Source organism: Lithobates pipiens, unplaced genomic scaffold (genome assembly GCF_037356315.1).
Source record: "Lithobates pipiens isolate NorthernLeopardFrog02 unplaced genomic scaffold, aLitPip1_a1.2 Scaffold_16, whole genome shotgun sequence".
In the NCBI taxonomy this organism is placed as follows: Eukaryota; Metazoa; Chordata; class Amphibia; order Anura; family Ranidae; genus Lithobates; species Lithobates pipiens.
Genome location: NW_027507748.1, coordinates 191,992,511 through 192,020,029, shown reverse-complemented (window position 1 = coordinate 192,020,029; position 27,519 = coordinate 191,992,511). Strand labels below are relative to the sequence as shown.

The following is a 27,519-nucleotide window of genomic DNA, read 5'->3' as shown; positions in this document are numbered from 1 at the left end:
GAGATTACCGGTAAATAAAAATCCCAGAATTACATCAACAGACTACAGCTATTGTGTGGAGTGGTCCTTTTAAATGACAGTGCTTTTACCTACATATTTTATAAGACACCTATAAAAATGTATTGTTTTCTTGAACCAAAACTATACTTTCAATACTCAAGAAATATGATCGCGGGATCATGCCTTTAAAGTCCACCATCTTTAGAAGTTAGATAGAGGAGATGCTCCTCCATCTCCTCTATTTGCTACTATGGCCTGGTTATAGTAGCAACTATGATTGAGGGATCATGCCTTTAAAGTCCACCATCTTTAGAAGATAGATAGAGGATATGCTCCTCCATCTCCTCTATTTGCTACTATGGCCTGGTTATAGTAGCAATATGATCGAGGGATCATGCCTTTAAAGTCCACCATCTTTAGAAGATAGATAGAGGAGATGCTCCTCCATCTCCTCTATTTGCTACTATGGCCTGGTTATAGTAGCAACTATGATTGAGGGATCATGCCTTTAAAGTCCACCATCTTTAATGGTCAGATAGAGGAGATGCTCCTCCATCTCCTCTATTTGCTACTATGGCCTGGTTATAGTAGCAACTATGATTGAGGGATTATGCCTTTTAAAGTCCACCATCTTTAGAAGTCAGATGGAGGAGATGCTCCTCCATCACCTCTATTTGCTACTATAGCCTGGTTATAGTAGCAACTATGATTGAGAGATCATGCCTTTAAAGTCCACCATCTTTAAAGGTCAGATAGAGGAGATGCACCTCCATCTCCTCTATTTGCTACTACAGCCTGGTTGTAGTAGCAACTATGACTAAGGGATCATGCCACTGGAGTCAACACATAAAAATCTAGGCTTGTATCACTAGTCTGTAGCTATTGTTTGAAGTGGCCCTTTAAATAACAATGATTTTGACTATTTTGGTGTTAAATCTATAAAATATATAGTTTTTGTTAAACTATACAGTACTTGGTACAGTACAGCCATGCTCCTCAATCTCCTCTGCTACTACAGCCTGGTTCTTTCAAGTACAGAGAAACATGTGACATTTCCCACCTAACTTACTAAAATGAGTTTAAAGAGCCAATCATCCATGTCAAGCCCAACTATTTTCATATGATTTTTATGGCCCTACTGCTTTCGAAAGCAGTAGGTAAAGCAAGAACCATAATGGGACCCCATTAGTAACCTAAAAAACAATAAAAAAGCTATTATACTAACCTCTCCGGAGGCCTATGTCTCCTACCCCCGCCCTGTCTTTTAGCTTTGCAGCTTCCATTAGACTTTTTAGAATTGAAAACTTCTGGGGGCGTTGGATACCCATGTTTTATCCTCCAACACCAATATTACTACAGGGCTCAGCAGTAACATAGAGGTTGGAGTATAGAACCAGAGCATGCGGTGGGGGATTCAGACAAAAAATAATGTTGAATTTTGAAGAATCTGATGGAGCCTGGATCACTGGAAAAGAGAAAGGGTAGAAGACATGAGCTGATAAAAAGGTGAGTATAATACCATTTCTATTGCAGGGAACCTCTATGTGGATTTTGTTAGGTGACCAGCAGGTGTTTGCTACAAAGCCTGAGTTAAAACCCCAGTTAAAACAGAATTGTCCTCACTTTAGGAAATTTCCTCTAACTTCCTGTTGCACCTCTGACACAGGAAGTAAAGGTGAGTTAGATTTCCTAATGGTACACAAACCGGAATAACCTGATAGGTGGAAACCCTGTGCTGCTTTATCTACAACTTAAAAAAAAAATGTTTTATATATACCGTATTTTTCGCTCCATAAGACACACCTGACCATAAGATGCACCTAGGTTTTAGAGGTTGAAAACAAGAAAAAAAAATATTCTCAACCAAGTGGTGTACTAAAATATTTTCCAGTGCCCGTGAAATGCAGAGTGACCATTACCATAGAAAATGCAGAGTGACCATTACCATAGAAAGTATTGGCAGAGTATTGGCAGAGTATTGGCAGGGTATAGCAGAATATTGGCAGGGAATTGAGGGATGGCTGTGACTGCACTTGTCACAAAGCAGCGCTGTGGGCACTACAGATGCAGCCCACAGCGCTGCTGCCATCCGATCTCTCCCCTCCACTGCACAGATCTGTACACAGTGGGGAGAGAGGAACCGGCGTCATCATGACACCGGTTCGTTTACAAGTGATCGCTCTGTCATTTGACGGAGCGATCATGTTGCAAACGTGGGTGCACCAAGATGCCCGCCACTCTGGAGCTAGGCCGAAGCCGCGGCCAAGGCTGCGGAGCTCTGCGGAGCGCGCCGGGGGGGCGGTGCCAAACGTATATTCGCACCATAAGACGCAGGCACATTTTCCCCCATATTTCTGGGGGGAAAAGTGTGTCTTATGGTCCGAAAAATACGGTATATATTTTAGGGGTGCAACGAATGGGCTTTTTGGTGCTGAAACTGATACTGAAAATTAAAAATACACTAGGCTGAAAACTGATACCGAAAATGACCGATACCGAAATGTATTTAAAAAAAAATATTTTTATACAGGAGATGGTCCGAGACTGGGGACATGTTACAGGAGATGGTCAGAGACTACAGACATGGTACAGGAGATGGTCAGAGACTGCAGACATGATACAAGAGATCAATGCAGCCTCACCAGTGCCTGTCAAATGCAGCCAACCTGTGTCCCCAGTGGTGCAGCCGGCCTGTGTCCCCAGTGGTGCAGCCGGCCTGTGTCCCCAGTGGTGCAGCCGGCCTGTGTCCCCAGTGGTGCAGCCGGCCTGTGTCCCCAGTGGTGCAGCCGGCCTGTGTCCCCAGTGGTGCAGCCGGCCTGTGTCCCCAGTGGTGCAGCCGGCCTGTGTCCCCAGTGGTGCAGCCGGCCTGTGTCCCCAGTAGTGCAGCCGGCCTGTGTCCCCAGTAGTGCAGCCGGCCTGTGTCCCCAGTAGTGCAGCCGGCCTGTGTCCCCAGTAGTGCAGCCAGCCTGTGTCCCCAGTAGTGCAGCCAGCCTGTGTCCCCAGTAGTGCAGCCAGCCTGTGTCCCCAGTAGTGCAGCCAGCCTGTGTCCCCAGTAGTGCAGCCAGCCACTGTGCAGGGGAAGAGAGAGGAGAGCCACTGCCTGGTTGAGTGCCGGGAACATCATAGCTCTCATTTCAATAGCTGTGTGTTCACTGCCACACGCCGTCACATACAGCCCCTCCCCCTTGCCCGGGCACTTTTATAGACAGCTCACCCATCCAATCCTGGGACGGGTGATCTGCCTATCAAAGTTTCCCTGGCAAGGGGGAGGGGCTGTATGTGACGGCACGTGGCAGGGAACACACAGCTATTGAAATGAAAGCTGTCATTTTCCCGACGCTCTAATTAACCAGGCGGCGGCAGCTGCGCTATAGGACACCCCCGTGATGGGCAGCACCAGGGGCGCCCCATTTTCGGCCATTTTTCTCTTTCAGCAAATTGCCGATAAGGGACAGGCAATTCTGTTTAAAGAATATGCTACCCCAACATTTCATATTTGTGTTAAAAAAAGTATCCCGTTCTCTTTGTATTGTTTTCTTTGTGGGAAATACTTGGTGAGCCTGCGCCAGTCCCCCTGCTTTCCTATTTCAAACTGACAACGCTAAGCTCGAGAGCACATCCATCCCAGCGCAATCCGTTTTCTGGCTGGAAAATCTTTTTATGCAGAATAGAGATTATGGTCTTGACCTATTATCAAGGTCTTTTCTAACAGTGTTACAGGTGAAATGTAGCATAGTTTGCCCATCCATGCAAACATAACGATGAGCTCTATCTGCATGGACAGGTCTAGTAGTTGGAATTCATGCAAAGACTGCAAAATGAGAGTTCTATATTTATTAATGAGGAATTCTAGGCAAGAGATAAAAGAAATTGACAGACTACTAATGCTGTGCAATTATGTCCCTGACAGACACACCTACTTGATGTCAGAAAAAAAGATGATAGAACTTTAGTACTTAACATTATAGGAACAATTGCAATAGAGAACATTTTGTTCCAGAGAACGGAATCCTAAACATCTACTTAAAGCCTGCATTTAATTAAAAATACGTACAAGGGACATTACTTACCATCAATGTGATGTATCCCTTGAACTGCTGTCTTACCCATTTGGGTGAAATCTTCCTGCTCTGATTCCACCCCACCGCTTTAATCTTCTGGGGGGTTAATAGAATTAAGAGAGCTGTGACAGGCCCTCATCAACAGTGCTCGTCTGTATCTGCCCCCCTTCTTCATTCATTCAAGGCAATACTACGAATGAAACAGGATCTATGAATGGAGGACCGGCAGATGACTGATAGGTCTGCCCCCTTCATTCATATATTGCATTTCTTCCATAGAAGCTGCTATACGTTTTCTATGAATGGAGGGAGGGGGCTTAAAGGGTGGGCATAGTCAGGCACCAGATCCTCCTCTTCTTGGGTCCCTGGCTGGAGCTCCTGGCTCCTCCCTCCTGTCGAATGCCCCCACAGCAAGCAGCTTGCGATGGGGGCACCTGAGCCGGCCTGCAGCTCTGTGTGTCCATTCAGACCTGCCCCTCTCTCTCCCGATTGGCTAACTGATTTTGACAGCTGCGGGAGCCAATGGTGCTGCTGCTGTGTCTCAGCCAATCAGGAGGGAGAATCTCGGACGGCTGAAGGACTAGTGGACAGCGCTGGACAGAAGTGGGGCTCAGGTAAGTGTTAGGGGCGCTGGGGTGGCTGCTGCACACAGAAGGCTTTTTATTTTAATGGATAGAATGCATTAAAGTGGTTGTACACCCTGTACATCCACTTTTACCTACAGGTAAGCTTATATTAGAGCTTAAGGGTCCTTTCACACGGGGCAGATCAGTTCTGATCCGCCCCGTGGATATCCGTTTAGCTTTTTCCTCTGTTACACTTTTTCGGATCGGAGCGGGTCGGATGTCAGCGGACATGTCACCGCTGACATCCGACGCTCCATGGAGCTCTATGGAGCACCCGTTCAGGTCCGCCTGAAAAACTGACAGGCGGGTCTGAACGGAACGTCAGTGTGAAAGGGGCCTAACTGTAGGTACTAGAAATATCTCCTAAACCTGTACGGTTTAGGAAATATTTATCATATGCGCTTACGCCGATGTGATTGGCGCATGCACACGGAAGAAAGGGCACGAGCATGCCGTTTCTAAAGGGCTTGTGCTGTGACTGGCGGCTCCCGCACACATGCCAGTCAGAGAGTCGGAGTCCACAGCCCCCCCCCCTGGAAGGAAGAGGGGTGAAGATGGATGCTTCCACACAGCAGGGACAGCGGTGACATTTCATCGGCAGTGGTGGAGGTGATCGGATGTTACCCCTTGCTGGGTAGAGAGACGAGTGAGGGGAAGATAGCCCCCATATTTTTAAATGACCTTTTTTTTATTGTATATTAGTGTATATATGAGATGTGAGGTCTTTTTGACCCCAGATCTCATATTTAAGAGGTCCTGTCATGCTTTTTTCTATTACAAGGGATGTTTACATTCCTTGTAATAGGAATAAAAGTGACACCATTTTTTTTTTTAAAAACAGTGTAAAAATAAAACAATGGTAAAATAAATAATTAACATATTTTTTTCTTAAATGTGCCCTATCCCATCGAGCTCACGCACAGAAGCGAAAGCATATATGAGTATCGCCCGCATATAAAAACGGTGTTCAAACCACACGTGTGAGAGATTTTTTAAGGGTAAAAGTTTGTTGCCATTCAAGAGCGAGCGCAATTTTGAAGCGTGACATGTTGGGTATCAATTTACTCGGCATTATCTTTCAGAATGTTAAAAGAAAATTGGCCTAACTTTACTGGTGTGTTATTTTTTAATTCAAAAAAGTTTATTTTTTCCAAAAAAGTGCGCTTGTAAGACCGCTGCGCAAATACGGTGTGACAGAAAGTATTGCAATGACCGCCATTTTATTCTCTAGGGTGTTAGAATAAAAATGTATAATGTTTGGGGGTTCTAAGTAATTTTCTAGCATAAAACCTGTTTTTAACATGTAAACAACAAATCTCAAAAAGAGGCTTGGCCCTTAAGTGGTTAACCGCTTTAGCTATTCCAACTTTTGCCATGCCTCTGGTATGCTAGCGTCTGAATAATCTCAAGTAACTCAATCAACTGGTACTAATTCTTATGCCATGTACACACTGTCGGACTTTCCGACGGAAAATGTGTGATCGGATCTTGTTGTCGGAAAATCCGATCGTGTGTGGGCTCCATCTGACTTTTTTTCGGTCTGAATTTCCGACACACAAAATTTGATAGCAAGATCTAAAATCTTCTGACAACAAAATCCGATCGTTTAAATTATGATCTTGTGTAGACAATTGCGATGGACTAAGTGCCATGCATGCTCAGAATAAATTACGAGACGAAAGCTATTGGCTACTGCCCTCTTTATAGTCCCGTTGTACGTGTTCTACGTCACTGCGTTCAGAACGATCAGATTTTCAGACAACTCTGTGCGACCGTGTGTATGCAAGACAAGTTTGGGCCAAAATCCGTCAGAAAAAAATCAGACGGATTTTGTAGTCGGAATGTCCGATCGTGTGTACAGGGCATTTTGGTCAAAAGCAAAGAATATCGTAATAATATGTGCTACATAAAGATGAAAAGGTAACACATGTCTATATACAGATCACTGTGGGGTCTGGGCCATTATACAATTATCAGGGCAAATAAACGTCTGCACCTAAACTAAGAAAATTGTTAATCTGTTTGGTATTTGGTTGGATTTATTTTTGTTTGGAAAAATGTGATGCTGAATTAGGATAAAATAGATCTTTTCCTTTTTTTTCCCTTTTGCACAGCTGTGTTTATATCATTATATCCATTAAAATAATTGCGGTCGGAAAGGTCGTATTCACCAACGGGGACGCTGCACTATCACTTTAACCGTGTGGCATAATCAAGTTTCGAGTAAAGAATATATTTATTATTTATACATAAAATCGTTCGATCATTCAAACATGAAATGATCATTAAAAAGACATATAAAAAAAAAACGCATATTTTCAAAAAGAAGACGGAGAACATGACAGATTACATAGTTTGCATGTCCTGGGTACCGGAGTCATTTTTTATGACATGCAAACTATGTAATCTGCCATGTTCTCTGTCTTTTCTTTTTTGGTTTTTGAAATATGTGTTTTTTGATATGTCTTTTTAATGATCATTTCATGTTTGAATGATCAAATGATTTTATGTATAAATAATAAATATATTCTTTAAAGCGGAGGTTCACACAAAAATCCGCTTTTCGGGAACCCCCCCCCCTCCGGTGTCACAGTTGGCACCTTTCAGGGGGGAGAGGGGGTGCAGATGCCCCCTCCCCTGTGTGTTTCCCAGGAGATAGCGGGGACCAGTTAGAACATGCAGCGCAACTTGCGCATGCGCAGTAGGGAACCGGGAAGTGAAGCCACAACATTTCACTTCCTGAAAGAGGATGGCATCGGCAGCTGCCGAGAGCCGAGCAATTGATCGGCTTCGACTGCCAACACTGCTGGACCTTGGGACAGGTAAGTGTCCATTTACTAAAAGTCAGCAGCTGCAGTATTTGTAGCTGCTGGCTTTTAATATATATATATATATATATATATATATAGATTTTTTTTTTTTTTAGGTGGACCTCCCCTTTAATCTACAGTAAACCCCCCTCCATCGCGAGGGTTACGTTCCGGACCCATCTGCGAAAAGTGAAAAAAATGCGAAATAGAAAGACCCTATTTAAATACACCCTAGGCATGTTGCCCCTCCCCCCCCTCTAACATCACCACGCTCGGTGCGGTCCACGAGCGTATGTTACCGCCCCCTCTAACGTCACCACGCTCGGCGTGGTCCACGAGCGAGGCATGCGTTCCACCGCAGCCTCACTCTGATTCACTGCTACATAACCGTGAAATGGCGAAATATTACCGCAATATCAGAATAAAAGGTCCTAATTAAAATAGCGCAATATACCGGGACTGCAAAAACTGAACCGCGAAAGAGCGGGGGTTTACTGTAGTCATGTGTGGTTGTTGCTACAAAGTCCCAATGAAGGGGGATCCTCTTTTTTTGCTATATACCGTATATACTCGAGTATAAGCCGAGATTTTCAGCCTCTTTTTTGAGGCTGAAAGTGCCCCCCTCGGCTTATACTCGAGTCATCGCTGTCTGCCCGCTCGATCAGCGTGTCGAGCAGACAGACAGCGGCCATTCTATAATTCAAAAGCCGCGCCTCCGGCTCCGCCTTCGCCTGTGATAGGCGGAACACTGAATTTCCCAGCAGCCTGTGTTCCGCCTATCACGGACATCGTATCATCCTCGTACTACGGACGAGGATGATACGATGTCCGTGATAGGCGGAACACAGGCTGCTGGGAAATTCAGTGTTCCGCCTATCACAGGCGAAGGCGGCGGCGCAGCTTTTGAATTTTACAATGGCCGCCGAGGCGCCGACGAAGAGGGCACGGGACGGAGGCAAGGCAAGGCACGGCACGGGACGGGACGGGACGGAGGCAAGGCACGGCGGCAAGGCACGGCACGGGACGGAGACAAGGAGGCAAGGCACGGGACGGAGGCTCGGGACAAAGGCTCGGGACACAGGTAGGCTGGACACACACACACACACACACACACACACACACACACACACACACACACACACACGGATGGATGGATACACACACACACAGGGATGGATGGATGGATGGAGACACACACACACAGGGATGGATGGATGGAGACACACACACACAGGGATGGATGGATGGAGACACACACACACAGGGATGGATGGATGGACACACACACACACAGGGATGGATGGACGGACACACAGGGATGGACGGACACACAGGGATGGACGGACACACACACAGGGATGGACAGGCATGTCTCACCCTCGGCTTATACACGAGTCAATAAGTTTGCCAGTTTTTTTGGGGGTAAATTGGGGGCCTCGGCTTATATTCGGGTCGGCCTATACTCGAGTATATACGGTAATAGGGATGTGGCGACAACACACTTTTCTGGCATGGTGAAATCCCCTTTTTTGCCAAAATAAAGTTTTAGATTCAATCTTGAAATATTTTATTCTGCATTTAATCACTTTTGTTGAAACTGTCAATAGACAAGTATATCTACCCTGTGATTATGGAATCTCCCCACAGATATTTTGTATGTTCTGCCTGTGTTTATATGGGTTGTCTCAATGTGCTCCGCAACCCATAAGAATATTGATGGTTTACCTGGCTTCTGACCAGATTGCCCCTTTATTGTACAAGCCTGTGTTTTTTGCATTTGTATGTACGTTCCTTGGAGGAGTTTGTGTATATTGGATTATTTTTTTTTCTTTTTACATAAAACCAAAAATGTGATCTATTGCAGCGTACTCATTGGCCATTAACACACCTCCTGTATGATGCCGCGTACACACAATCGAATTGTCCAGCGTACTTAGTCCGCCGGACCGCATTTCACCGGACAATCCGATCGTGTGTGGGCTTCAGCGGACTTTTTCAGCATAAAGTCTGGCGGACTTAGAAAGTAGTTTTGCAGCCCAATCTTTCCACCGGACTTGGGTTTCAGCGGGCAGTACGTTCGTGAGTATGCTAGTCCGGACTAAGAATGACACATGCTCAGAAGCAAGTACGAGAAGGAAGCTATTGGCTACTGGCTATTGAACTTCCTTTTTCTAGTCCCGTCGTACGTGCTGTACGTCATCGCGCTAGCAATCGCTGGACTTTCCGTGTGTGGCCAAGTCCGTTCGGCAGAAAGTCTGCTGGACTATCCGCCGGATTAAGTACGCCGGACAATTCGATAGTGTGTACAAGGCTTTAGAGTTCCTCAACTCTGGGTGAAGGAGCACAGATGCACATCTGGACAGCAGCAGTGTCCATCTAGGGCAGTGATGGTGAACCTTGGCACCCCAGATGTTTTGGAACTACTTTTCCCATGATGCTCAAATACACTGCAGAGTGCATAAGCATTATGGGAATTGTAGTTCCAAAACATCTGGGGTGCCAAGGTTTGCCATCACTGGTCTAGGGGGAGGTGATTGTTAGATGCACTAGCAGATTTGCATACAGTAACACTTTGAAGCCAGCTAATACTTTATAAGCAGCCCCAGCAAACGTTTTTTTTTCCTTTTGGGATAAAGGTTTTACATAAATAAAAGTTATCATTGTAAGCACCCTTGTCAGTGGTAAATGGTCTATTTCATCCCTATAATGGATACATCTGCAAGAGAGCTTGTTCTTTTGAAAAACAACAGACATGCTAGCTGGATCACCAAATGAAAATAAAAGAAATGCAGCCATCACACCTAAGAATTGGTAAGCTGCAATATAATAAACACTTTTGGGGAGGAAAAACTATATACAATTCTACTTTAATGTTGTGCTAAGCTTGGCTAATAAGCATATGGAAGGCATCCAAAGGTGCCAGGCCTTACTTTTCAGGAATTGGCTATCTCTTTCATTGCAATGCAGCAGACTTCCAATGCTCTGAAAGTCAGTATTTGTATAGGCTTATTCACACCTCCATCCCTGAGTGTTTGGACCTGGGCACTGTCCAAAGGATTATTGTAATGAGGACCCTGTGATGCCTACTAGCTTAGTTGGGACATCACTTTATTTTTTCCAGATGTACTTTAAAATGTATTCCCACTTTAGCAGTCAAATTTGAGAAAACAACATATTTATGTGTTCCCATTCACACAGCATATCTAAAAATATTTAAAAAAAATCTTTCTTGCCTATGAGATGTTTCTTAGAAGCAGGCCTTTGGGCAGTTTGTAGGCTATTCGGAACAATTTCAAAGTGAATCTGTCCTTAACCACTTCAATACAGGGCACTTTCACCCCCTTCCTTCCCAGCCCAATTTTCAGCTTTCATCGCTCTAGCGCTTTCAGTGACAATTGCGCGGTCATGCTACACTGTGCCCAAATGAAATTGTTATCATTTTGTTCGCACAAATAGAGCTTTATTTTGGTGTTATTTATTCACGACTCCGTTTTTTTTTTTTTTGCGATATAAGCGCAAAAAAAGCGGAAATTTGGAAAAAAAACAATATTTTCTTTTTTCTATTTGAAAAGAAATCCAATAAAATCAAATTTTGTCATAAATTTAAGCCAAAATGTATTCTGCTACATGTTTTTGGTAAAAAAAATTCTGTTAAGTGTATAATAATTGGTTTGTGTGATCACGGACATATGTACGCAAATGATCATGTACATATGTGTGCAGGTGATCACGTACATATGTGTGCAGATAATCATTGGGACATGTGATTTTAGTGGGACATATGTGGGGAACATGTTTTTATTATTAGGGACATGTGTTTTTATTATTTGGGGACATGTATGTTTTGGGGACATGTGTGTTTTGGGGACATATGTGGGGACTGTGTTTGTACTGTGTGGTGTGTTGTGTGTTTACACTACACTGATGATCAGTGAGTAAAAAGCTGTAAAAAGCAGCCCATACTCACTGATCATCAGCCGGCTGCAGCGTTCTGCTCTCCTCTCCTCAGCGGTGACTTCCATGTGAGGAGAGGAGAGCCGATTGCCTAGCAACCGGCTGTTTGTTTACATCACATGACGGCCGTGATTGGACACGGCCGTCATGTGATCAGGAGGGCCAATCACAGAGCCCTCCTGCCGATCTGAGATGTGCCGTGTCCGGGTGACACGAGCACATCGGGATCGCGCCGCTGCGCGGGCACGCGCCGCTGCGCGGGCACGCGCGCGCGCGATCCCGCTACTCCTGAAGGACGTTCCTGAACTTCCTATCAGGAGTAGACGGCTCCCACCCGGCCGTATATATGCATTGGCCGGGTGGGAAGTGGTTAAAGTAGGAACAGACTGACTTTCCTTCATTAACGTACAATTCATAATTCAAGTGTCTATATATTTAACCCTTTGTTAGGTACAGTGTATAAAGCTAAAATCTAGTTTACAACTGGTAATGAGATCTTCCAGCACTGTATAAAAAGTTATAGTTTAAAGCTGAAGTTTAGTGATTTTTTTTTTTATATTAAAGGTGTTGTAAAGGTTTGTGTTTTTTCACCTTAATGCATTCTATGCATTAAGGTGAAAAAACCTGGCAGTGACCAGCCCCCTAGCGCCCCCCCCCCCCGCTTTACTTACCTGGACCCCTTCATTCAGTCGACAGGGACTCTCTCTCCATGGGCTCCCGGCTCTTGATTGGATAGGTTGATAGCAGCGCAGCCATTGGCTCCCGCTGCTGTCAATCAAATCCAATGGCATGGGCATCGGGGGGGGGGGGCGGGCCTAGTCCGGCACTCTGTGTCTATAGACACAAATGTTGGACTCAAAAGCGCGCCCGTAAGGTAACACCCTCGGGGAAGCGCTTCTCCGAAGGGGGTTATCAGATGTGGTGAAGAGCCGCCAGGGGACCCCAGAAGAGCAGGTTCGGGGCCACTCTGTGCAAAACGAGCTGCACAGTGGAGGTAAGTATATGTTTGTTATTTCGAAAAAAAAAAAAATTTACCCGGACATTCCGACGGAAAAAGTCTGATGGAGCCCACACGTGGTCGGATTATCCGGCAACGCGGTCCGATCGGACATTTTCCGTCGGAATTTCCTACCGTGTGTACAAGGGCTTAGTCCTTTGCCCCTGGATACCCCCACAGTGGTGATTTTCTGGTACTACAGGGCTTAAAATCGTCCTGTTGAATACTGCCTCCCATCAGATAATGCCTCCGACAGGAGGCAGTATTCAACAGAACACAGGCTCTGGTGCTGTTTAAATCACTAAAATTCAGCTTTAATTTTGGTAGACATTAAAGAGGAAGTAAACCCTGATGAGTTTACTTCCTCTTTCATTCCCTGCAAAGGCAAAGCATAATGGACTACTACGCATCGCATAGTAGCCCATTATGTGTCACTTACCTGACACAGGAGCCAGCGAAGTCGCCGCTGTCCCTTGTAGTCCGCCGCATCCATCTTGCTGGTGGCGTCTCGCAGCTCCGCCGCTGTCATTCGGCGAAGCCGCGATGACGTCACTCCCACGCATGCGCACGGGAGTCGACACGCACGGCAGCTCCATTTTTGGAAATGCCGCGCTCAGTGCGCCTGACCATGCGCCGTAGACAGCGGTGCCCGTTTTCGGGCAAATATCTCCTAAACCATATAGGTTTAGGAGATATTGCTTGGACCTACAGGTAAGTCTTAATCTAGGCTTACCTGTAGGTCAAAGTGGTTTGTAAGGGTTTACAACCACTTTAAATCCCCAGCCTCCTCCTTAACACTGTATAACAGGAAAACCTCCGTTTTGGAGTTTTCAGGAAAAAAGCAAAAAATGTAAGCAGCATTTTATCCTTTTTTATTTTATTTTTTATTTTTTTCACATATGCTCAGTAAATAGGAACATGCAAAAAATATAAACTAGGTAATTTGGCTGACAAAGTGGAAATACACTTCTTCGCTTCAGTTCTCTTTTACCATACATGCAACATTATTTTCTCTTTTTTCTTCTTTCCTTTGTGCCTCATTGGTAGAAAAGGTCTTCTGATGATTATTATATTTTTAGCTCTGTCTTCTAACAAGATTGTGTTTTGATCTATGTGAAAATCCCAGAGTAACTACAGATTTAGGTCATCCAGTCTTATTTGATGGTATATTTATGCTACTTTTTTTTTTTTTTTTTTTACATTTCTTGGCAAACGGAATTTTATCGCATTAGTATTTTATAGCCAGGTTTTGTTCAAAGTAATTTGTGCTTTTATAATCATTTACCATTATGTGTTAGAATTAAATTTTACTCCTCGCAGACTATACAGTAAATAGTAAATACATGTTTCTACATACTTATGCCTTATGCACACGATCGGACATTGATCGGACATTCTGACAACAAAATCCATGGATCTTTTCCGACGGATGTTGGCTCAAACTTGTCTTGCATACACACGGTCACACAAAGTTGGCACGAGGAGCCGAGAAAAATTAAGTTCAATAGCCAGTGCGGCTCTTCTGCTTGATTCCGAGCATGTGTGCGTCGGAATTGTGTACACACGATCGGAATTTCCGACACCGGATTTTGTTGTCGGAAATTTGAGATCCAAATCTTACATTTTGTGTGCTGGAAATTCCAATGGAAAATGTCCGATGGAGACTACACACTGTCGGAATTTCCAACAAAAAGCTTCCATCAAACATTTTCCGTCGGAAAATCCGGCCGTGTGTACGGGGCATTAGAGTGCATTCACACTGGTGTCCAGCATCGTGGGTGCAGTGCAGTTACCTGCGGTTTTCGTGCGGGTTAGCTACATTTTGCCCTAAACATTTATTATATCCCACGCTGTTGGTGCAGAATTTTATTTTGGCAAAACGTGTCTAAAAGGAAACCTGGCGCACTCTATTAGGCAAACTGGTGAACCCCTTTAGGCACCCTACTGTTGGTCAATTGGGCTGCCCATTGCAGTGATGCAAGGTAGCAGGGCAGCATTTTATTTTACAAGAAAAACTTGTTTTATAGGGTACCCTTTAAAATGAACAAAAACACAAAGGGTGATGGCACCCTTGTATACAGTATACTGCCTGTTATCTTCTATATCGTCGTCTGATATTACTTACATTTTTAATGGAGAATCCAAGCACATGGCGTACCTTAGATAGACGTATTAACTGCTGTTCTTACCAGTTGTTGGCAGGAATGCAAGTTCATACTCTAGCCCTGGATGTCTGTTGTGGCAGAACAGCCTTTCTATTGTCCGTGACACCACGGTTAACAAAGTACGAGGCTTAGGGGTATGACAACATCCGTATTCATGAAAATTTTGTTTGACATTTCATATGTTCTTAGGACTTTAGGCCAAGGTTGTAGTGGGGCTGAGCAGATGAACTGCCATAAAAAGAGTTTTGTATGATAATTCAAGTCTGTGAGTTGGCAGAGGCCCTGAGTAGTAAGATTAGATCGGAAGATCCAGGACATCTTACATTATAGCCATAACGGATGTTCTTTATAAAATGAATAATCAAATCTAATGAATCATTTGACCTCCAGACAAATGTAAAAAAAAAAACAATTTAAAGAGTAACTCAATATTTGTTGAGAAAAAACATCCCTCTCTGGGTGATAAATGTATTGCAGGGATTTCGGCAAAGTTTTTTTTACCTTTTTGTTTTATTGAAGAAATAGCTGTTTTCCAATCCTTTTGGTGGAAAAGACAGTTCACATATGTGTTTTTTGCATGTATATTTAAAGAGGAACTTCACTTCCACCACCCCTTATGTTTTTGAGGTGTAATCCACAAATGCCATACTCACATGCCCAGCAATCCAGTGGTGTTCTGTAGGAAGCCACCCTGTTGCTGTACACCAGGTCCCACTCTGCCATCCTCTTCTGTGAGGTCATAAGGAAGCTGGCTGATTGCCGCCAGCCTCATGATGATGGGAATGTGTCATGGTGCACCATCAGAAGGCTTCCTACAAGTACCAGGCAGAGGAAGAGTGCCTTCCTGATGATGTGGCATGATACATGTGCAAGGAAATAACCATCAGCCTCTTGGGATCCTTGACATGGGTATCCCAGGAGGCTGTAGGCAAATGAAACCTCAAAAAGTAAAGAGTAAAATACATTTTAGCGATTTTGAGAGAAGAGGCGGCATGGGATTAAATGAGATGGCAGCAGGTGGCAGGGAAAGATAGAGGTCCACTTTAGCTGTTGCTTGGTGCTCAGCTTAGGCTGCTTTCCCACCTACGCAGAGCGGCTTTTCAGCCATTTTAATTTGAGAGTTTTTAAGTGGTTTACAGGCGTATTATGTATTGCAAGCATTTTAGAAGCATATTAACCACTTCAGCCCCGGAAGGATTTACCCCCTTCCTGACCAGAGCACTTTTTACAATTTGGCACTGCACTGCTTTAACTGGTAATTGCGTGGTCATGCAATGCTGTACCCAAACGAAATTTACATCCTTTTTTTTCGCCACAAATAGAGCTTTCTTTTGGTGGTATTTGATCACCTCTGCCGATTTAATTTTTTGCAATATAAACGAAAAAAAACAAAATTTTTTAACAAAATAAATTATATTTTCTATTTTTGCTATAAAAAATGCAATAAACTCAATTTTAGTCATATCTTTAGGCCAAAAAGCATTCTGCCACATGTCTCTGGTAATTTTTTTTTAAATAAACGTATATTTATTGGTTTGCGCAAAAGATATAGCGCCTACAAACTAGGGTACATTTTCTGGAATTTACGCAGCTTTTAGTTTATGACTACCTATTTAATTTCTTGAGGTACTAAAATGACAGGGCAGTACAATATTCCCCAAATTAAACCCATTTTGGAAAGTAGACACCCCAAGGAATTTGCTGAGAGGCTTGTTGAGCAGATTGAATATTATTATTTTTATTATTATTCAGGATTTATATAGCACCAACAGTTTGCGCAGCGCTTTACACTTACAATACAAATCAATACAGGAGGCACTAGAGGGCCCTGCTCATTAGAGCTTACATATTTTATTTTTGATTCAAAAATTTCTAAGGGTGTAAATTCTTGATTTCACTCCTCACTACCTTTCAGTTTTGGAGTCCATGAAATGCCCGGATAGCACAACCCCCCCCCCCCCCCCCCATGACCCCATAGCTCGGGTGTCTACTTTCCAAAATGGGGTCATTGGGGGGGGGGGAGCGGTTTGACCTGACCTGGTATTTTATGCACAACATTAGAAGCTTATGCCACACATCGCCCAGCTTCAGGTGTTTTTGTTTCACCAACAGAAAGCACTAGGAGGAGGAGAGGTGGAGGAGATTAGGGGTAGAGAGCTGCTGTTTGAGCAGAAAATGCATTTTCAGGCATTCCCATTAAAGTTAATGGGGCCCAGTCTGCCTCAGATCTGCCCAAAAAAAAAGCTCATGTACTTTGAGCGTCATTTTACTTCAGGCGACAGAATGCTCAGATGTGAACAGGGGCCATTGAAATGAATGGGATTTGACTTGTTGAGCGTTTTGGAGCTACAAGCTTCAAGCAGAAAATTGGTCAGGTGTGAATGGGGCCTTAGCGTTTTTATACAAATCTTGAACTGTGCGGTTTCAAACTACGTGCTTCTGGCTTTTGCATTATCAACAACCTTTAGTTAAAATAAAGAAAACTGTTCCCCGTGCTACATAGAGCTGCCTCCTTACATTTTTAAATGAATAAACATATGCTAGGCCGTGATTTATTGTAATGTTTCTTCGCCCAAGGCTTATGGAAGACTGTGAAAATAAAATCTGTTTCTATAAAAAAAAAAAACACACTAATTGAATTGTACTGAAGTCATTCGGTAGACGGGGTTTGATTCCCAAGCTACTGCTAATGAGTAGAAGCCCTAATGACCCATAGATTTGTTGCATCCTCAATTTTTGTTTTGTGTTCTCCATGATTCACTGCACATGCAAAGAGAGTTCACGGATTTCACAGCGTACAGTGTTGCAGCTGTGCTGGCTAAAACTGTCCATGGCCCTGGACAACAAAGCCTGAGTATGTGGTACATCTCAGCCAGTGTGAAGCATCATTTTTGCTTCTGCTTCACCGACCTGTCTACCCGAGGCAGCAGTGAGCCCTTGACAAGAGTAGAGGCAGGGAGAGCAGCGTAGGGCGACTCGACAAAGCCATTCCTCTCGCTCGGACTGGAAAATGGAGCAGGAATTGCAGCATCAGTAATTCCAAGTTACGCTTGTGAGACAGCTTTTCACAGCAAGTTAGACTTCTTAAGTGTTCACATTAGACTGGAGATGACTGAAGACGATCCAGGTGTAACTCGGACAGATAGCAATTCTTTTTATAGGGGTATTTTCCTGCATAACATAGCTGATATTTTTCCATCCACCATTGCTTTTCTTGTGTCTGACAAACGAGATATGTCAGTTCTGTCTTTAGTTTGCGTTACTAGACAAATCTATGTGGAAGAATACATACAACATCCCTTTTTAACCTGATGGTGTCTAAAATCAGCCCTAGTAGTCTAAAATCAGCTTTCCGGATCTGTACAAAGTTTGCATGTGACAATAAATGATTTGGTTATACCCCTCCCACTTTTTTCAAGTATTTTTTTTTAATATGCCCTAACTCCTTAATTAAAAGTAACAGTGCTTTTACAACAACTTGGGGCCATTGTTTATTCCCAATTAGTTTGAGGAAAATGTGTGTGTGAACAATAAGAAAGTTAATTGCCAGCGGAGGGAGTATCTACATCGGGTATCTTGCAGACCTAATCAAAACAAATGTCATTGTATCGCTAATATTCAAGTTGACAACCCCCCATGGTTGATCCCTCCCGCCTAATCAAACTTTGCGTTTTTTGCTTCTAGATAGCTGATCAGCTTCCCTGGATTTCGCTGACGACACAGGAAAGCTTTGCCTGAAGATGGAAACACTGGAGTCTGAACTGACCTGCCCTATCTGTCTGGAGCTGTTTGAGGACCCACTGCTGCTGCCTTGCGCTCACAGCCTCTGTTTCAACTGTGCGCATCGCATCCTGGTCTCCCACTGTGCCAACAACGAATCCGTAGAATCTATTAACGCCTTCCAGTGCCCCACCTGCCGTTATGTCATCACACTCAGCAAGCGTGGCTTAGAAGGACTCAAGCGGAACGTGACTCTGCAGAACATCATCGACAGATTTCAGAAAGCATCTGTGAGCGGGCCTAATTCCCCTAGCGAGACACGCCGTGAGCGGGCATACGATACCAACAACAGTATGACATCTTGCGAGAAAGTACTCTGCCAGTTCTGTGACCAGGACCAGGCACGAGAGGCCATAAAAACATGTGTGACCTGTGAAGTGTCCTACTGTGATGACTGCTTGAAGGCAACTCACCCTAATAAGAAACCTTTTACAGGTCATCGTTTGATCGAACCTATCCCTGACTCACACATCAGAGGATTAATGTGTCTGGAGCATGAGGATGAAAAAGTGAACATGTACTGTGTGACAGATGACCAACTAATATGTGCCTTGTGTAAACTGGTTGGCCGGCATCGGGATCATCAAGTGGCTGCTCTTGCTGACCGATACGACAAGTTGAAGGTAAGCACATCATCTACTGATGTCTGTTGGTCACTTTATAATCGTACAATGGACATTATACACATACGGGTTTGAAAGGTAAAAATCAACAGCAGTAGTTGTAAGTACCTTCAGAAGCCAAAACCAATCAGAACTCGGCTTTTCTTAATCTGCCCACTCTAAACTGACGAAAACTGATTTCTCATTGGTTGCCTTGTGGTTTTATAGAATTTATTTGACTGTTTTGTTTAATAATCCCATTCAAGTGTCAATACCATCCAATGTAATGTAGAAATTTCGTACAGTACTGTACTGGCATGTTTTATAACATAAGATCTAACCAAATTCATTTTCATTTGGCTTGTGCATTTCATAAAGATTAACATTTTAAGCTGGCTTTCAACAAAATAAATGAATGCAAAGTAGAAAATAATGATAAGGTCACATCAGTCCAGCGTTCTCTTGAACTGTAGAGGTAATTAGCATGGACTTTGTCAGTATTTATTATAGGAATTAAAATAACAGATTACCATTATGTCCCCGTATAATTTTCAAGTTCAAAAAACAGTTTACAAAGAACATAGCATTTTTTTTATGTCTTTTTGATGGACATACATGACTTCTACATTTCCACAAGTACATTTTTCTTTGTTGTATTAGCAGAACACACGTATTGCTTTTTTTTTTTTTTTTTTTTTTTTTTACTGTACTCAATCATTTCATCATTCCTGCACATACAGTTGGAACCATATAATCACACCATCAAAAATGTTAACGTCTACCATTTCTTTATATTTAAAATAAAGCCATATTTTTTTCAGAGCTATAACCAGAAATTACAGAAACACGTCTTTTGTTCCATAAATAATCCCCGGGATATTGTTGGTTTTTTGGCGCCAAGCTCTGTTAATTACTTACTTTCTAGTGTTGCTAATTATTTTAATAGTAGATCATCCTTCACTAGGCGGGAAACAAAGAGAGCCTGTGTAATCTCCTTATTTTAGCAGAGATGGAAAGTAAACTCTTTGGTTTCTTTATTTTTAGTTTAAATACCATGGCACTCAGCTGATTGGAATATGCAGCACGGGCGGAATGTATGCGCTATTTGCTGGCAAGTCCTCATTCTAACAAGTTCTAATCCATTCTGTACATGGACGCAACTGTTGTCATAAATTATACATTCACACCCATCAAGAGTAGAATTAGTTGAAGTGTACATAGTCTCATTTACATCGGTTCATATAGGAAAAAACATATGTAAAACATATGTTGCTCATTTTTTAGAATGCCAATGTCCTCCCACGCCTTGGCATAAATAAATGTAGTAATTATGTAGATTTATTTTTTTAACTTTTAACTGTTGGTGAGAGTACTGCAGTTTATTTTTTCGCATTGAAACATTGTCAAATCTCCTTGACCCGGTAGGAGGCCACTATGTGACACCTATGTAGGGGGGTAGAGGAATGGATAGTAAAAAAATGTTGCAGCTTTCCAACTATCTCAAACTCCTGATAGCCATTTAGTATCCCAAACCATTACAGTCTTGCCCTAAGCTAGTGATTCTCAACCAGGGTTCCGTGGAACCCTAGGGTTCCTCCAGAGGTTTCTAGGGGTTCCTTCAGCATTGGGCCATTTCTGCCTCTCGGATAAGTTCCCACTGACACCATTGATCTTTTTAGCTATCTGTAAGGAGGTAATTCTTCCCAATGGCCACAGATATAAGGATCATTCTTCCCACTGACCATCACACTAATGTATCATGAGTTGTAGATTTATACATTTTTCGCAGGGGTTCCCCGAGACTGGAGAAATATATCAAGGGTTCCTCTGGGTTGAAAAGGTTGAGAAAGGCTGCCCTAAGCAGAAATATGCCAGGTTTGGGCCATCATAATGCCGGTTCCATTGGGAGGGCAACAAATGCTAATCATCTGCTATTTCTGCACCGAAAAAAAACAAACTAATTGGGGCTTAAAACTACATAACAAATGGTTTATCTCTACGAGTGAAATAAAAAAGGAGTTTTAAGTTTAATAAGTTCCAGTGTCACACATATTCAGTTCATATTGATTACAGGACAGAAAACCTTCCAATTACATATATCGGTACTCATAAAGCACTGCTATCTAAATGGCCCGCTGCAGCGGATTCCACCAGCAGGATGTTGCTAAAATCCAAAAATGCATTTCCCAATTATTGTACAAACGAGTATTGGTGGAGAGAACTTTAAGTAAATAATAGGCTCAGACACAGATGGAGGATGTCAATTTAAGCTTTAAACTTTTTTATTTTTTTTTAATTCACATTATTTAAGTTTCTTTATCCAGACTAAATTTGGGAAACATTGAAGTTGACATACTAAAGGCAAGTAGGCTGTTCACTTTGCAAGGGAAGTAGCATTTTACATCGGGATTTGCACCAGAGCTTAGTGAATGAAAGCAAAGCTCTGCTGACTGTCACCATGCAATCATGTGCAAGCAAAAATGCTGTTTTTAAAAAAAATTTTTGCTTGCACATGATTTGGGTATTCTTTGCAAAGTGAAATGTCACCACATTTACTAAGCTGTGTTGCACATTTTATTGCAAAGTGAACAGGCTATTGTGTTTCGAAAACCATCCCTATGATGTCACCTTGGAAGTGCTTTTGTTGTGCAAAGTTCCTGCAGTTTTTACCTTTAATTATTCTTATAATAAATTCTTATAGGCATGGGTGCAAATGAATAAAGTAAATTCTTTAGACACAAGGTATTTTTAAAAATCAATGATAACACTGAGTTAAAAAATACATACACTCAGAACTTAAAACCCTTTTCTTAAAAATGAAATCTAAGGCATAATTAGAAATGATTAGTAGCGACAATCTACAAACAGATACTTAGAGATAATTACAGGCCTTTTATTCTTTGCATACCTTATTTTTCTTTTTCTCCACATTCTTCTCATGGTTGCTATTTTTACTATAAGCAGATGAATCCATCTTCATTTACTTTCTGAAACTTTGGGTCTGCCTCCTGGAACATGGGATAGTACAAATCATCTGAGGGTGAAGGCACTGATGATATAGCCTTCCCAGGATGCATCTCTGATGCCCTGGTTACATCACCAGTGCCTCACTCTACCAGAAAATGGTATAACAGTATTTCTAAGTGAAAGCAAAATATGTTTGTTTAACCAGTGAATTTAAAGCGGAGGTCCACCCTCAAATGGACCTTCCGCTCATCGGAATCCTCCCCCGCTCCGGCGCCACAATTGGCACCTTTCAGGGGGGAGGGGGGTGCAGTTACCTGGATAATCCAGGTAAATGCACCCACTTCCGGGATAGCTCTCTGCGGAAAGGGGCGTAGATTACGCCCCTTTCCGCAAGTGCCCCGCTGCCTGCTGGGAAAACACACAGATCCCAGAGGCAGCGGGGACCGTCCTTATTGCGCAGCGTGGCTCGCGCATGCGCAGTAGGGAACCGGGAAATGAAGCCGAAAGGCTCCATTTCCTGATTCCCATACCCAAGATGGCGGCGGCAGCACCCGAGAAACGATCTACAGATCGGCTTCGGGTGCCGACATCGCGGGCGCGCTGGACAGGTAAGTGTCACTATTTTAAAAGTCAGCAGCTGCAGTATTTGTAGCTGCTGGCTTTTAAAAAAAAAAAAACGTGGAGTCCCGGCGGAGTCCCGGCGGACTCTCGCTTTAAGAGCTATAGCTGATGTGATGTTTTGTGAAAGGGGAGAATGTCTGCTTTACCTATTTGGTCCGTTATTAAAGTAAATAAAAAGTCAACAGTTATTTTTTTCATTTTGAATAGGACAGGAAATGGATAAGGCCCCTGTCTTGTTTTCTTTTTGCCATCTGTGTCCCATTAAGGAGATTCCATTTCTTTCTTGACCAGTACTTCTTCTCCCTCGAATGTCCTCTTAGACCAGCCTTTAGCAACCTTTTCAACTCAGAGGAACCCTTGAAATAGTTCTGCAATCTCGGGGAACCCCTGCTAAAAATTTGAGATCTACAACTCATGATACATTAGTGTGATGGTCAGTGGGAAGAATGGTCCTTACACTTGTGGTCATTGGGATGAATTATCTCCTTACAAATAGCTAAAAAGATCAATGGTGTCAGTGGGAACTTATCTGAGAGGCAGAAATGGCCCAATGCTGAAGGAACGGAACCCCTAGCAACCTCTGGAGGAACCCTGGTTGAGAATCACTGTCTTAGACCATTGCAACTGTAACAGGTGTCCCTCTTTGAAGATGTTCGTGCTATTGCTGCTCAGGTGGCAACTTAATGTAGGTGGCAACTTAATGTTTTATATTTGATCTCGCTTTCTGTCCTGGTAAAACAAATTGTCACCAGGACAGGTGAATCACCCCAGTAAGAGGACAGACAATAATAAAAAGACACTTAACAGTCTAGGGATCCAAGGCTGTCCTCACCTGGGACGGTTCTTCTCCAGTCTTCGGGTCCCTGGCATCGGCATCCTTAGCGTGGGAAGCCAGCTGTGACTCCTTGCAACTCATAGCCGGGTACCCACTGTGCATGCGTGAGCTGCACTGCCCTTTGTGAATTGTCTCGCAGCCTTTTGTGACCTGCAGACTTCTTCGTGTCCCAAGAGCCTGTGGACAGGGAGGGAGGGGGGCGAACTTCCGCTCGGATCACCTAGGCGATCACCTGTGACTGGGTACCAGACAAAACCCGGTACCCTACCCCCAAAAAAATAATGTGGCAACTGCTGAAAGAGGAAAGAGGAAAATTGAAGGTATTGCTGCAAATCTAGAAGTCATTAGTAAAATGTCATAAAAAGCATAATAATTATGGGTAGAAGTCTATTTTAATAGAACTTGCAAACAGATTTTACATTCCCAGTGTTTATATCCACGAGAAACATGGCTTTTAGACCTGACGTGCCAAGCTGAAATCAGACAGATTGTCAATCCTAAACAAGTTTGTAGATGTATAAATCAATAGATCCTGTCTGTCATTCGTTTTTCTGTTAGAGCTGATCAATTGGATATGGGAATGCATCTACTTTAGCTGTGATACCAAAGGGGAAGGATGCCCCATACTATATACAGAGTTAACGTGATATTAACCCCAAAAGCAAACATTTTATATTGTTAGCTTACCAGTTCTTAGATGTGATGGCTACATTCATTTTCTTCTATTTTCATCTGGTGATCCAGCCAGAAAATCTCAAAAGAACAAGCTCTCATGCAGATGTTACAGGGATGAGACAAACCATTTAACACTGGCAGTGGTGCTTATAATGATTGGCTTTTATTTATTGATCTGAAACCTTTATCCCATAAAGGGAAACATTTTGTGTGCTGTAACTGCTTATAAAGTATTATCTGGGGCTTGGCTTCAAATTGTTAATGTGATCTAAATCTGCTAGTACATCTAACACTCCCTTCCACCCAAACTGACAATGCTGCTGTCCAAAGGTGCCTCCTGTGCTCGTTCATCTGGAGGGGGGCACTCTTGGTGTGTCACAGGCAAGATCACCAAGTGAAAACAGAGGGGAAAAAGCCTAAGAAAAAAAACAAATGCAGCCACCACATCTAATGATTGGTAAGCTGCAATATGTTTTATTTTTGGTATTAGGTTTAATACAGCTTTAATACAACTCCTCTCAGACAGTGAAGATTGCTATGTTATAGCTTCTTACCCATTCCTGCCTCTATAAGACTCCTAGGACAGACAACTGTCTGGGTGCCTCCTGCCTAGGGGAATAAGGATATCGTTAAGTAACAGAATTGACGGTACATGTACGGCTTCAGCAAAAGCTAGTTAAATTTTCTGGCATGCCTGTCGAGTGGATATTCTTGTAACCTCTCACTGGGTATCTGTCAGCTGGATGGCACAGATGTCTAGAGAGGTGGAAACATACAGCTTCCACCGAGTGCAAACCACAAAATGAGTGTTCCTAGATGAAACCGCTTATCGGGAACACATTCTATTTTTACCTTATGCAAACATTCAATTACATGAATACTTAAAGGGAAACTCCAACCAAACCGCTCACACCAGTTAAAATTGCATATATGAATATGTGTGTGTGTGTATGTATGTATGTATGTGTGTGTATATGTATATGTATATGTATATATATATATATATATATATATATATATATATATATATATATATATATATATATATATATATATATATATACATATTCACATATGCAATTTTAACTGGTGTGAGCGGTTTGGTTGGAGTTCCCCTTTAATTATATATATATATATATATATATATATATATATATATATATATATATATATATATATATATATATATATATATATATATAATTAAAGGGGAACTCCAACCAAACCGCTCACACCAGTTAAAATTGCATATGTGAATATATATATATATATATATATATATATATATATATATATATATATATATATATATATATGTATGTATGTGTGTGTGTGTGTGTGTGTGTGTAGAACAGGGCAGAACTGATTACAATATTTGGAATTTTTATTAATATAGGCGACCCCCTAGTTACAAACACCCGACTTACAAACAGAGGTAGGAAACAGGAAGTGAGAGGAAATCTACCCCTAGGAAGGAAAATCACTCCTGGAAGAGTTAATATGTCAAAAAGGTGTCTCCACTGATGCTTAATTACCAAGGCTTATTTCCACAACAACTCAAAATTTTCAAAATCCAATTGTCATTGGGACAGAAAGTGAGGTGAAATCTTCTGAACAGGGACACAGACAGCAAAACAAATGCTACAGGGGTGTTAACCCTTCCATATGCTACCAAAAAGCTTAAAAATAGTTGTTTTGGCTGGAGTTACACTTAAAAAAATGTACCTGTTCCGACTTACAAACAGATTCAACGTAAGAACAAACCTACAGACCCTATCTTGTTTCTAACCCGGGGACCGCCTGTAATCATTCCAACACATGCAATCAACAGTTAGATGGTTGTCAATGGTGGTCAAGAACAGAACAGAAATTTTTTTTTTTTTACATGTAGTAAGGATCCAAAAACTACTGGAGGGAGGGATTGGCAGAGAGGGGTGGTGGACGCTGAATGGTTGGTAAGGTGGATGAGTCTGGCAGCAGCATTCATGATAGACTGAGGAGGGGATAGCCTGTGTAGAGGTGGGCCTACGAGGAAGGAGTTACAATAGTCAAGATGAGAGATAACAAGGGAATGAATGAGTAGCTTAGTCATTGTTAAGCTGATGTTGTTAAAGTGACCTTAGTTTAAAAAAAAAAAAAAACATTTCATACTTACCTCCACTGTGCAGTTCGTTTTGCACAATGTGGCTCCGAACCTCGTCTTCTGGGATTCGCTGGCGCGCTCGTGGCTCCCCCTCGCATCGGTAAACCCCCTGGGAGAAGCGATCACCCGGGGGTGTTACCTTACGGGCGTCCTCCCGAGTCCAGCATTTGCATCTTTAGACACAGAATGCTGGACTCGGCCCTGCACCCCCAGCGCTCGCATCATTAGATTTGATTGACAGCAGCAGGGGCCAATGGCTCCACTGATATCAATCTATCAAATCAAGAGCTGAGAACCCTGGGCAGAGAGGAAGAGCGTGTCTCTGCCGAGGGATCGAAGGGCTCAGGTGAGTAAAACGAGGAGGCTGGGGGGCCAGTCAGTGTCAGAAGTTTTTTCACCTCAATGCATCCTATGAAAACATAAGGGTTTACAGTGGGGATCGAAAGTTTGGGCACCCCAGGTAAAAATGTGTATTAATGTGCATAATGAAGCCAAGGAAAGATGGAAAAATCTCCAAATGGCATCAAATTACAGATTAGACATTCTTATAATATGTCAAAAAAAGTTAGATTTTATTTCCATTATTTACACTTTCAAAATGACAGAAAACAAAAAATGCCGTCTATAGCATGCACTGCCCCCTTTACAAAGCTGAGACTTGCCAGTGTCATGGCTTGTTCTCAATCATCGTCTGGGAAGACCAGGTGATGTCAATCTCAAAGGTTTTAAATGGCCAGACTCATCTGACCTTGCCCCAACAATCAGCACCATGACGTTAAAATAGAACTTTTTGGCCAGAATGAGCAAAGGTACGTTTGGGGAAGAAAGGGCACAGAATTTAATGAAAAGAACCTCTGTCCAACTGTTAAGCATGGGGGTGGATCAATCATGCTTTGGGGTTGTATTGCAGCCAGTGGCACAGGGAATATTTCATGAGTAGAAGGAAAAATGGATTCAATAAAATTTCAGCAAATTTTGGATGGTAACTTGATGCCATCTGTGAAAAAGCTGAAGTTAAAGAGAAGATGGCTTCTACAAATGGATAATGATCCTAAACACACCTCAAAATCCACGGGGGATTACATCAAGAGGCGTAAACTGAAGGTTTTGCCATGGCCTTCACAATCTCGTGACCTCAATATTATTGAAAATCTATGGATAGACCTTAAAAGAGCAGTGCGTGACAGACAGCCCAGGAATCTCAAAGAACTGGAACACTTTTGTAAGGAAGAATGGGCAAAGATACCTCAAACAAGAATTGAAAGACTCTTGGCTGGCTACAA

The 27,519-nt window shown here is 42.7% G+C and overlaps 1 protein-coding gene across 4 annotated transcripts in view; it reads left to right on the top strand.

Moving 5' to 3' along the window:
* MID1 (midline 1) overlaps positions 1–27,519 on the top strand; it is a 631,257-nt gene that overhangs the window by 436,371 nt on the left and 167,367 nt on the right. For all 4 annotated transcript variants that reach the window (XM_077480854.1, XM_077480853.1, XM_077480851.1 and 1 more), the window contains exon 2: positions 18,298–19,016. In XM_077480854.1, the coding sequence (XP_077336980.1) occupies positions 18,354–19,016 (663 nt within the window). In that variant the 5' untranslated portion in view covers positions 18,298–18,353. The remainder of the gene's footprint in view (positions 1–18,297; positions 19,017–27,519) is intronic.